Below are 12,257 nucleotides of genomic sequence, written 5' to 3' on the forward strand. Positions count from 1 at the left end.
TGGGGAATTGAGGGAGGAAACAGCATTGGGGAATCAGGGAAGGGGAACAGACAAATTGCTGTCCTTTTGTTCTTCAGTCTAGCTGTGGAGGATGTTGCTTCACTGGTCCATGTTGGTATTGTAATCATTGTGCTCTTCCGGGGTAAGGCAGATCGGTCACCGGCCCTTGGACAGCCACTCACAGCAGCACCCAGCAGCTCACGCCAGCTGCCGGCCACTCATACTGGCTACCAGCCACTCACGGTAGCTTACGGCAGCCCACTGCAGCCTACGCCGTCGCCGGTCACTCACGACAGCCCAACCCCAGGTCGAGCTTTTATTCACCATCTTAGCTGTAGAGGGCGCAGCATCACTGGCCCATGTGGGATCCAAACCAGTGGCCCTGCTGCTCAGAGCTTGCCCTCCCAAGCCAACTCTTAACCAACAAGCCACTCAGCCAGCCCTGCAATAAATTTTTTAAATTTAAACATTTACCATATTGTTTGCTCACATCTTGTATATCAAATGCTTACAAATGCCAAATTTAGTCTTCAAAATAAGCCTATGAAGTAGGTACTATTAGTATCTCCATTTTATGTGAGGAAACTGAGGCATAGAGAGGGTAAATGGTTCATCCAACGTTACACAGAACCAAGACTCTCACCTTTCAGGTTAGCTGAAGCCTGTGCATGCCATCTAAATTCTGGCCTGACAAACCTCTGCAACTTCACCACACACCATGGAAAGTTTCATCACTCAGGGCATCCACCAAGAGAACAGGAAGCACATAGGCTAATGAGGCAGATGGTTTGTGGAATATTATAATAAGTCTCTTTCTTAGAGGCCTATTCGACCCTGGAGAATATGTGTTCATGGATTGAATATTAACACATACAGAAGTCTTCAGAAGATATGAGGATAAAGGGGTAGCCCTTGCCAGTCAATGATCAATTAAAGCATTCCTAGGGTCAGTGGGACAAGTGGAAAGATTCTTTGCCAAGTCTATCTACTCTAACTAGGAAAATGACTAGTGATTGACAACTATTGATTCAGGAAATAGCTCTCAATGGTATGTGTAGTAAAACATATCTAAAATTATATAAAATTTAAAAGGTAATATGCCAGCTAGCAGCTACTAGAGCTATAGTTGAGAGAGAGAGAGAGAGACTCCATAGTCAAATGTCATAGAGAAAAGAAGTTGTAGGAATATAATATGCCTTTTCAACTCATTAAAATTTCATTACCTGTTTCCAAGAGGCAAAGTTTTGCATCATTATGAAAGACAGAAATCCTAAAGCCATTCCAATTCCCCACCCCAGTCAGCTATAACCTTTGCTCCTCTGTACTTGCACTGTATTTTGTACTTTTTTATAGTACTCTCATTCATTTAATAAAGCTTACTTATTTATTTATTTTAAAAAATTTTATTGGGGAAGTAGGGGAGGTGAACAGCGCTGGGAAATCGGGGGAAGGGGAACAGACAAGTTGCTGTCCTTTTGTTCTTCAGTCTAGTTGTGGAGGACGTTGCTTCACTGGCCCAAGTTGGCACCATCGTTGCGCTCTTCCCAGGCGAGGCAGATCAGTCGCCAGCTTCTGGGTGGCACTCACGGCAGCTGCTGGCTGCCCACGCTGGCTGCTGGCTACACACGGTAGCCCATGGCAACCCACTGCAGCAGGGGCTGCAGCCTATGCTGTCGCCGGGACTCACGGCAGCCCAGTTCCACGTTGAGCTGTTGTTCAGCATATTAGCTGTAGAGCAGGGTCACTGGCCCTCATATGTGGGATCCGAACCGGGGCCCTCTGGCGTCCCAAGCCAGCTCTTAACCAACGCGCCACTCGGCCGGCCCTAAAGCTTATTTTTAATCATTCTAATAGTAACAAAGGCTGATCATTAGAAATATTTTGAAAAAATAGAAAACAATAAAGAAGAATATTACAATCACTTTTCAGTCCATCACCCAGTAACCATCTATTACTACTTTGGAGTCTTCTCTTTCAGTCTTTACATGTGCACTTTTTAAGAGAACTCAATTTGTATATACAGTTTAATGTCCATTTTAATTTTCCTCATGATACTGTTTTGTGAGCATTTCTCCACCATTAAAAAAATTGTTATAACCTGGTCCACTTATAGTTATTTGTATGCAAATCTTATCATCCCTACTAGACTGTAAGATCCTTAAGGGCAGGGCTAGGTCCTCTTTGTCTTTTCATATGTCCATCATGGTGTTCCATATAACATAAGCACCCAATAAGTGTTCATTGCATTAACTAAATTAAATGGAATCTAGAGAAATATTTTTACAAAGTTTCACTATATAACAGGAAAAACAAAAAATAAAAAAACATAAAAAAGAAATTCATATACTACTAAAGATGAGTACCAGCTATGCTAAAACAGAAAACTCCAGCAGTGCATCCTGGTGCTGCCTCCAGGGCTTGTGCCCTTTTCACCTCCTTTCATAGGAAAACTATGAGAAGTTTATGACCTAGCTCTATGTAGACATGTAAGTGTAAAGGGGCCAGATAAAGTTGGAATAGACACCTAACCACTTCAGTCATTATCCGTCGTTTGGATCTCCAGTTCACAATTATGGCCAACAATTTCTCCCAAATAAATGGACTCTATTGAAAGAGCTTACCTGTATCACAGCTGGTTCCTCTGATCAGCCAGGTGAAAAGCAGGTGAGGTGGAGTCAAGCATGTCTTGGAGGGGACTGTTATGTGGCAGTCCCCAGGGAGAAGGCTCCGCGATATTGTTATTACCAAGCTGTTGCAGCAAAAGCTTGGCACGGAGCTCCATGAGACTTAATATTTATAACGGCTATGTTTGTTGGCTCCCCCGACTCCCCCCCAAAAAAAGTGTTTGCAAGGAAACCTAGACAGGGTGGCTGAAGGAGAAAGTACCCTTCTCTTTTTAATAACATTCTAGTCAGGAGTCTTATCCTGAAATACAGTCAATTTGACCCAAGAGTAGCTTAATGGTGAAGTTTTGATAAATGGACAAATATGCCATGTACTTTCCCAACTCCCTGCAATCCATTCCTTCCTTTAGATAATGCATTACATTGCCTCCTTTTCCCTTTACACTCTCCAGTGCCCCCACTGCCTCTCTGGCGTTGTCTTCTGCTAGCCACAAGACAGCCCCCATCTCTGTGAAGGTCCACAACCACCAAAGCTCCTTCACCTCCCAGAGGGTTTTCAGAACTCTCCAGCCTGACTGGATAGCTTCAAGGCCCACTTTAGTGGTGGGGGATGCTGCTAATTTAGACCTATGTGGCCACAAGGAAGAGAGACGCATCCATGGTAGCTGAAACAGAGAGGATTTTATTATAAGCAACAGTAAGGGGATTCTCCCATTAATCTAAACATTTCTTCAAAACTTTCTATCAGGTAACTCATTTTCCATTATTGAGACTATTTCCACCTTTCCCCCTTAATTTCAAATTTGTAATCTTAACTGTCTTTCTGAATCACATTTGAATTATTTCTTTTTCACATTTTACATAACATTCCTGTCACTTTCTTTTTGTCACAGATATTTTTTAAAGCATAAAACTGTATTATTTTAAATATTTACAATTTTCACATATTAGGGTTCCTGCCAGAATGTGATCTTGATCCAAAACAAGGCTTACCGTATTTGCCGGCGTATAAGACGACTCGGCGTATAAGACGACCCCCTAACATTTCCACTCAAAATACAGAGTTTGTTATATGGTCGGCTGTGTGCGATTTTGCGAGTGTGGTAAAATCGCATAACAGCAAAATCGCATAACAGCCGAGCATACACCCAGCAGCGCTGCTGATGCCTGAACGGTATGTGGAATGAAGTGGGCGGGCATCGGGAGGCCACTATGGCACGGGGCAAGCACTATGGGCAGTCTATCTGAAGTGTACCTGGCGTATAAGACGACCCCCCACTTGGAGGCATATTTTTCAGCGACAAAAAATCGTCTTATACGCCGGCAAATACGGTAATTTTTAAAGGGACCCTTTCAAAACAGGTTTCAAAAGCAGGCCACTCTTATCAGTTTTAAAAATATCCTATCTCTGGTTTAAACTGACAAAGTATATCCTCCCACAACTATAACTCAACCAGAAATCAAAGTTTGGCAGCAGGTAAGAGGCATAAAGCTTCTCACACAAAAGACTAAGAAAAACTTTATTCTTCTTTTTAGAAGGAAAGCAATTTAATGTCATTGATTATACACAATCTCTTAACATTTTTATGCATAAGATCTGTAAAAAGAAAAAGCTAAATATTTTTCTTATATCTATTCATGACTTCAAAATTATAAAAAGTAATTTCAGAAAAGACTGAGTTTAAGGGCGAAACAGAAAATATGTTAATTGGAAGTACTAAATTAAAACCAGAGCCAGGATTTCCCAGTTAAATTGTAGTTTTAACCTGCAGTAAAATCTCAGTATTTTGTGAGTTCTTAAACTGATCAATTAGTTTGAGCTATCTCAAATTAACGAACCTCCTCTATGGTTCCTAAATTCATTTCTAGCCACTACGACTTAAACTAAAAAACACAGAAATGCTTCTATAGTAAAATGGCGAAACGTCCTTAGTTAATATGATACTATCATGTTTTTAAAAAAATCGGGTAGGGCAAGCGGGTCAAGTATTATCCATATTTTATGGGTGGGGAAATCATATTCCTTGTTCAAGGACAGGAAGCTATTTAACAGCAGAACTCGAGGTAGGAGCCAGGGGTTCTGATCTCTAGTCCAGCTGTTTTCGCACTTTGAAGTCAGCTTGGTTACTCTCCAGACTTTAAATTCCTGGGGCTTGCTGTAATGGGCTGAAATCACCACTAAACTCCCAGTGTCCTGATTACTGTGGACTCGAGGCCGCACTCCTAACCCGGATTCAGTGGGCGTTGCACCGTGACGAGCGAAAACTCTAAAGGCCAGAAAAACAAACAATCCTCGGGCTGTTTACCGAGGCGGCTAAGGACTCCGGGGACACGTCAACGAAACTCCAGAGGCAATAAAGAGCAGCTGTCCAAACCCCATGGGGTTCAGAGCAATTTGACAGCCGCCGTGTCTCTGCCGCTGCCCATGACCCAATTGCGCGCTGAGCGCCACGTGAGACAAAGCCCGCCCCTGGAGCGGCGCGCGCACCCGCCGCATCTCGTCGCGGGACTTGGCGGGGGCGCGCGGGGTTAGCGTCAGTCCTTGCAACTTCCGACGCGGCCCTCGGTTCAGGTTCCGGGGCGGCGCGGATTTCGCGGCCTGTGGGTCGCGGGCGGCGCTCTCCGGGTTCCGGGGCCGCGCGCCCTGCGGCTGCCGGAATGGAGGAGGCCGGAGTGGCAGTGACCACGGCCGGGGAGGCCGAGCTGAACTTGTCCCGCCTCAGCGTGTCTGCCGAGACGCTGGAGTCGGAGCTGGAGTCACGGGGCGAGGAGCGGCGCGGCTCGCGGGAGGCGCTGCTGCGGCTGCTGCTGCCGCACAACCGTCTGGTGTCGCTGCCGCGGGCGCTGGGCAGCGGCTTCCCGCACCTCCAGCTGTTGGACGTCAGCGGCAACGCGTTGACAACGCTGGGGCCCGAGCTGCTTGCGCTGCGCGGCCTGCGCACGCTGCTGGCTAAGAACAACAGGCTCGGAGGGCCAGGCTCGCTGCCCAAGGGTCTGGCCCAGTCGCCTCTCGCTCGCAGCCTTCAAGTACTCAACCTCAGCGGGAACTGCTTCCAAGTGGTGCCCGCCTCCGTGCTGGAGCTGCGCGCGCTGCAGACCCTCAGCCTGGGCGGCAACCAGCTGCAGAGCATCCCGGCCGAGATCGAGAACTTGCGGAGGTGAGCGGGTCCCTGCCAAAAAGGAGGGAGGCCTGGGCCGCTTGTCTGGGAGGCTCTGGGCGCCAGGCCTGGTCTTGGCGCCGTTCAGTTGTCACGTAACTGTCTTTTTTCCAGGCTTTTCCTTTAACTCTTTGGCAATGAGTACTACCCAGGCATTTCGGGGGATCGAATACAATCTTGTGTGACAGTGTTTGGTATGTTGTGTTTGCCTTATGCAGATTTTCGAGGTAATTTTTCTGTCTGGGATCTGAGGGAGTGATCCCAACTGAATAGCTTCTCAAACAGATGTAAATCTGAGGTTGTCACTTCCTTGCTCCGAAATCTTTAGTGGCTTTCCATTCTTCTAGATCTAACCCTTGTTTTCCACATTTACTGCTCGCTATCCTCTGTAGCAATACCAGCAGTACAGTAGTCCCCCATTAATGGGGGATGGGAGGGACTGCGTTTTCAGACCCCCGGTGGATACCTGAAATCTCAGATAGTACTTAACTGTATATATAGACTATGTATTTTTCTGTGTATACGTACTGTGATAAAATTTAATTTGTAAATTAGGCACAGTAAGAAATTAACAATAATAAAATAGGACAATTATATAACAATATACTGTAATATAAGTCATGTGAATGTGGAGTTTTTCAGTCCATATCTTCCACCCACAAATTTAATGCCTTTTTCATCTTAACTTGGCACTTATCAAGCTCTGTGGCCAAAACTTAACGCAGTTTGAGGTGGCACAGCAAAACTGGCATGAATTTCTTTTTCCTTCACAATTTCATAGATAGAAGATTCATTCTTACCTTAGATCTTAGCAGTCTGAGCATATGGTTTTTTTCTTTCCTTTTTAAATAGAGAACTTTTACCTTTTCGTTTAAAGGAAGCATTTTACAACTTCTCTTTGTCATATCTGAATTGCCAGCATCACCACTCTTGCACTTTGGAGTCATTATTAAGTAAAATAAAGGTTACTTGAAAATAAACACTGTGATACCATGACAGTTGATCTGATAACTGAGCCGGCTGCTAAGTGACTAACGGTGGGTAGAGTATATAGCATGTATATGCTGGACAAGGGGATGATTCACAACCCAGGTGGGACGGAGCAGGATGGCACGAGATTTCATCATCTATCTCAGAATGGCATGCAATTTAAAACTTATGAATTGTTTATTTCAGGAATTTTCCATTTAATATTTAAGGACTGTGGTTGACTGCAGGTCAGTGAAAATGTGGAAAACAAACCACAGATGAGGGGGGACTACTGTACTATTTGTAGAATTCAGTGAACCATGCATTTTTTATCAGCACCTTTGGGTATTCACTAAATATGTGTTGTACATGTCCTGTTCCCTTTGCCTGGAGTGTTGGCTACACCTGGAAAACTCCTATTCATCCTTCAGAACCCATCTCGAGGGTCAGCTCTTCGTTTTCTTTGTTTACTGCTTCCTGGACAACAGCTAATTTATTACCTCTATGGTACTTCTGTACTTAATTCATGCCGACATTGCATTTACCCTATTGACTATAATTCCTTGTGTACAGGTCAGCCTCACCTACTAGATTACTCCGTAAATGTGTGTTGATTTAAATGGAAGGAAGAAGCAAAGTCCCCCACGTAGCAAAAGTCCCCTAAAGGTGCTCTGCAGGGGAATGAGAAATAAAGCAAGAGCAAGTGTATTGTCCAAAGTGAAAAAACTGTCTTCCATCTGTAAAATATTTTCACATCCTTTACTGAATTTTCTGAGATAGCAGAATGTTAGAACTGGAAGGGACCTCAGATTAGTGAAAAGAACATGGGCCTGAGAATAAGAACTCTTGGTGTCCCAGCCTTAGGCAAGTCACTTTAACATATTATGGTTATAGCCTCCTTATCTGTAAAATGAGGCTGTTGGACAAGATGTCTTTTCATTTCCTCATCAACATATTTTTAGTACCTACCATGTGCCAGGTGATGGGGATACACTATGAAGATGATCCTGCCCTCGTGGAGCTAACATAGCATACAAGAGACATTAAACTCATTAATTACAATTGTAAGTCCTATTAAGATGTACAGAGTGCCTGGAAATGAAATAACAGAGGGAGCTGACTTATTTTGGTTCTTGAGCAAGTAATAGTTGAATTGAGTTTTTGAAGGAAGAGTAAGAATTAAGTAGGAGAGGGTGGAGTGAGATCAGTCCAGGTAGAAGGAACAGCACATGTGAAGGCCCAGAGGGAAGAAGGACTGAAGGTCAAAATTTTGAAAGGAGGACATTGTACTAGAGAAAGTGGGCAGGAGGGAAAGCTGCAAATAATTATTTGGACCAGACCTCAGGCCATGTGAGATCTTGAATGCCCTGGTAAAGATTCAGTTTTATTCTAAGTATACAGAGTTTTAAGCACATCTCTCTAGTTGATGTGTAAGAATGGAAGTGGGGAGAGGGTGGAGAGATGAGATTTTGAGGGCTGGTTAGAAGGAAGCCATTCTAGTAGAATGTGATGGTGGCTTATACCAGGGTGATGCTAGGAGAGATAGTAAAAAATACAAGGATCTGAGAGAAATTTAGATGCAAAATTGATAGGCCTTGCCGACTTCTAATTTTGGTGTTACACAATTCCAATCTTCTCATTTGAATTTTCTCAATATACTAAAAAAAACCCAGAGCAAGTATTATTTCCATTCTGTGGGGAAAAGGGTAGGCAAAAGTCCCATTTATTGAATACTTATGGTGCAGTAGGCCCTGTTTTAGGTGTTTTAAATATGCTTTTTCATTCTCACAATGTCTCTTGAAATGAGAGGAAGAAACTGAGGCTCCAAGATGCTGTCATAAGATCACAAAGCCAGTGAATGGTGGAACTGGATTTCACCCCTGGGATCTCTTGAGTCCAAACTCATGAATTTCCCACAGTGACAGATGGGCTAGACCCTCATCCTTCTGACTTCTCTTCTGTTGCATATGTGATCAGGAGGGTTGGTCAAAGCCATTGCCTGGTTGACCTGATTTTCTGGGCTAATAAAAGTTTTTTGGTCATTGTGCCTTTGGCTGTAATTGTGTGTGTGATCTTTTATATCATTTTTTAGTTGTATGCCATTTCTCTTTACTGATAAGAATCAGTAAAATTTTAGGCCATGCTCCAAATATAAGCTGGTCGAATGTAGGCCAAGAGGGTTGTGTAGAAATTTACTTTTATAAACAGCCTAGGCAATGGCCTGATTTACCCTATTCTTTTTACAGATGAGGAAACTGAGATTTAGTATCAGTGACTTGCTTGAGGCCTGATAGTGACAGTGAGATTCATGTGGTTCAGCCCTCAAAGGCCGCTTACTGCTCACTACTAAAATAATGCATTAAAGATTCAAAAGTGTAGAGGTGGAGATTCAGTCACTTAAACCCTAAGGCACTTGCCCAAGAACACAATCTTCTCTTAAAATATACGTGGACTCCCTAGACCTCATAGGTAACCATGATGTATATTGTATACTATGCCATGTTGCTTTTAAAACCAGATCAGGTGTTTTTGGACATTAGGAAGATGTCTACCCCTCATTAACAGCAATTTTTAAAATACTGCAGAGTATATACTCCATGTAAAGGTCCCCTTTCAATTAGCTCAGACATTAATTGAGGAAAAACTTAATAACTAATCAGTCAATGGATAATAGACTTTATTTAAGAAAACGAAAGTTTCAGGGCTGTTTGGCATCCAGGATGCTAAACACTGAGAGAAAAGGTTTGAGCACAAGTGAGTTTCCTTGGTACCATTCCCCACAGTCTTCTCAAGTAATGCCTTTTTCTGCTCATGACCCTCGTCTCACTGCTTGATGTGGTCTTAGAAATTAAAGAGGATTGTGATGTAAACAAAGCTAAATATTAATGCCTTGGAGTCTTTTGACACTAGTGTGCAATAAGTTGAAATCTTATGGGAGAGGTAACTGGACCAGATAATAAACAGGATGTGATATTTAAATAAAAACACTTTTCCCCATCTAGAGTCACATACTGAGTGTTCCTCTGGCTCTCAGCTTCTTTCCTCTGACTTCTTTCTTTTATTGCCCTAATTTGGGGCAAGCACGAAAAGATGATTTCTCCATTTGTGCTTCTACTTTTCAACATGTAATGTACTTTAAGAGCCTGTGGTGAGTGATGGCATTTGAAAATGATTCAATATGGGGATTCTGTCTCAAGAAAACTTTATCCACAAATGTATGGGTCTTGTCTTTCTGTGATTCTCTTTCTGTTTTCTGCCTCTTTGTGTCCAAACCTCTCTCACTTTAATTTCATCTCCCTTAAACTAACCATAATATAGGACTAATGTATATTTTTGTTATATTTAATGTCATTTTTATTTGGGTGGAGAAGCAAAACATTTTCTATTTATATCTGTGGTTAAAGTTGATTGGCACTAAGAGACCCTAGTGTATTTTTTCAATAAGTCATTGGCCCTTGCTAGAGAAGAGACACCTACTTCTGTATTCCGAAGGATTGGAGAAATGGAATACTTTTTAAGAAACAAATTTAATGTTGGTTTGTTAACACTAAACAGGAAGGAGGGAAAGAATTTGTCTCTAAATTTTGTGAATGATTTTCTTTCTATACAGAGGGTGGCAAAAAAATGTATACACATTTTGAGAAAGGAATACTGTATTAAAATTGTAGTACTCATTATATACTAATAACAAAAGATGAATACAAGTCACGTTTGATTTCTGCAATATAAGAGGTGCTCAAAGTGGTTACCATCGGAGTCCAGAAACTTCTGATTACAGCAAACTACTGCTTTAGCAACGTTGACCAGAGTGTCCACGTGTATACATTTTTTTGGCACCCCGGTATTTGTCAAACATTGAAAGAATAAGATTGCTCCAAGCCTGATTAGGAGAGGTGCAATGCTAACAAACATAAGAACTTTAAAATACTACAGTTTTGCTTTAAATTCCACAATAGTTTCCTTTCTCCCTTCAGAAAAGCGTGTTTGGAAATGGGAGTGTGTTTCAGAAATTTAATTCCCACAAATCATTTAAAAGCTTTAAGTCCCTAGAACTTTGGAAATTCTTTGTTTTAAAGGTCGAAATAAGCCTGACAGTGTAAATTTAATATGCTGGTTGTGTAACCTGATTAATGATACCCATCAGTTGCAAAAGAGAATTTATATAATTTCGAAATCATAGGCTTGGTTATATTTTAGAACATCAGATCTTTCTTTGCCAAAGTCACAGTAACTACTAAGATTTGGCATCCTTTCTGTCTATATGCCTCCCCACCCACTCCAAAGCATTGAGAGAGAAAGACATTGAGTAGTAACTGACCACCAGACACTAATTTCTCTTGATTCCTGACTTAAAGAGAAAGGACAATATTTAAATTTGCTCTCTTACTCTTCCCTTTCTTTGTTTTCTTTTCTTCCTCAGTAGACAATATTGCAAGTTTTTATTTAACTATTGAATCTTTTATAAAAGGACTTCCAAGTTTGCTAATATTTTTCCCGAGGTAGTCTTCTCATTAAAATAATTCTTTTTCTAGGATAGTTTCTGTTTTGGGGGCTCCAAATATTCCACTGTGTTCTGTTCTATCCTGTTCTATTTGCTCTTATCATTGAAAAATAGACGTTTCTGAGTAACTGAGCATTAACTTTACATCATTTTTGGTAGGACCAAAGAAGTCCTCCCTAGGAGGTTTTTTTTTTTTTTTTTAACCAGTGCTTAAACATTTACATGTAGGAGAATTCAGTCTTGTATCTGGACAATTTTTGCTACAAGGTTATTTTGAAAGACAAAAAAATAACATTGGAATTAAAGGTGTCTGATTGCTTTTATTAAGCATCATAAATCCAAAAGATACACAATCATAAATAGAAAAAGAGTATCTTTTTTTTTTTTTAAAGCTGAGCCATCCTGCCACCTCTTGGCAGCTCAGCGGCAGCTCAGCTTGGGCCAGGAATCGAACCAGTGACCCTGTTGCTAAGAGCTCGAGCTCGCACTCTTGAGCGAGCTCTTAACCAACTGAGCCACTCAGCCAGCCCTCATTAGTATATTTTTAAAATGACAAAACTTAAGTTGCTTTTTGAATCACCACACATCAAGGAAGGCTGAGATTATGAAATACAGATAAGAAATTCAACAAATGGAAGAAATTATATCTGTGAAAAGACACATAATAAGGCAATTTGTAAAGGACTTTAAAATAAGTATGTTTCCTAACTTCAGAGAGGTACAAAAAGGACCTTCATCAATGAAACAAGAATAAGAAGTTTAGGGCCGGCCGAGTGGCGCCATGGTTGGGAACTGGCTTGGGACGCTGGAGGGCCCCGGTTCGGATCCCACATATGAGGGCCAGTGACACTGCCCTCTCTCTACAGCTAAGATGCTGAACAACAGCTCAACCTGGAGCTGGGCTGCCATGAGTCGCTGGTGACGGCGTAGGCTGCAGCCCCTGTGGCAGTGGGTTGCCATGGGCTACCATATGTAGCCAGCAGCCAGTGTGAGCGGCCAGCAGCC

At 42.2% G+C, this 12,257-nt stretch overlaps 1 protein-coding gene across 1 annotated transcript in view; it reads left to right on the forward strand.

Annotated features, from left to right (window-relative positions):
• Positions 1-5,189: 5,189 nt before the first annotated feature.
• Positions 5,190-12,257, forward strand: part of LRRC58 (leucine rich repeat containing 58) — an 18,809-nt gene continuing 11,741 nt past the window's right edge. Inside the window, exon 1 of the mRNA XM_019653044.1 lies at positions 5,190-5,782. Coding sequence (XP_019508589.1) covers positions 5,283-5,782 — 500 coding nt within the window. The 5' untranslated portion in view covers positions 5,190-5,282. The remainder of the gene's footprint in view (positions 5,783-12,257) is intronic.

Source organism: Hipposideros armiger, unplaced genomic scaffold, assembly GCF_001890085.2.
Source record: "Hipposideros armiger isolate ML-2016 unplaced genomic scaffold, ASM189008v1 scaffold_8, whole genome shotgun sequence".
Classification (NCBI taxonomy): Eukaryota; Metazoa; Chordata; class Mammalia; order Chiroptera; family Hipposideridae; genus Hipposideros; species Hipposideros armiger.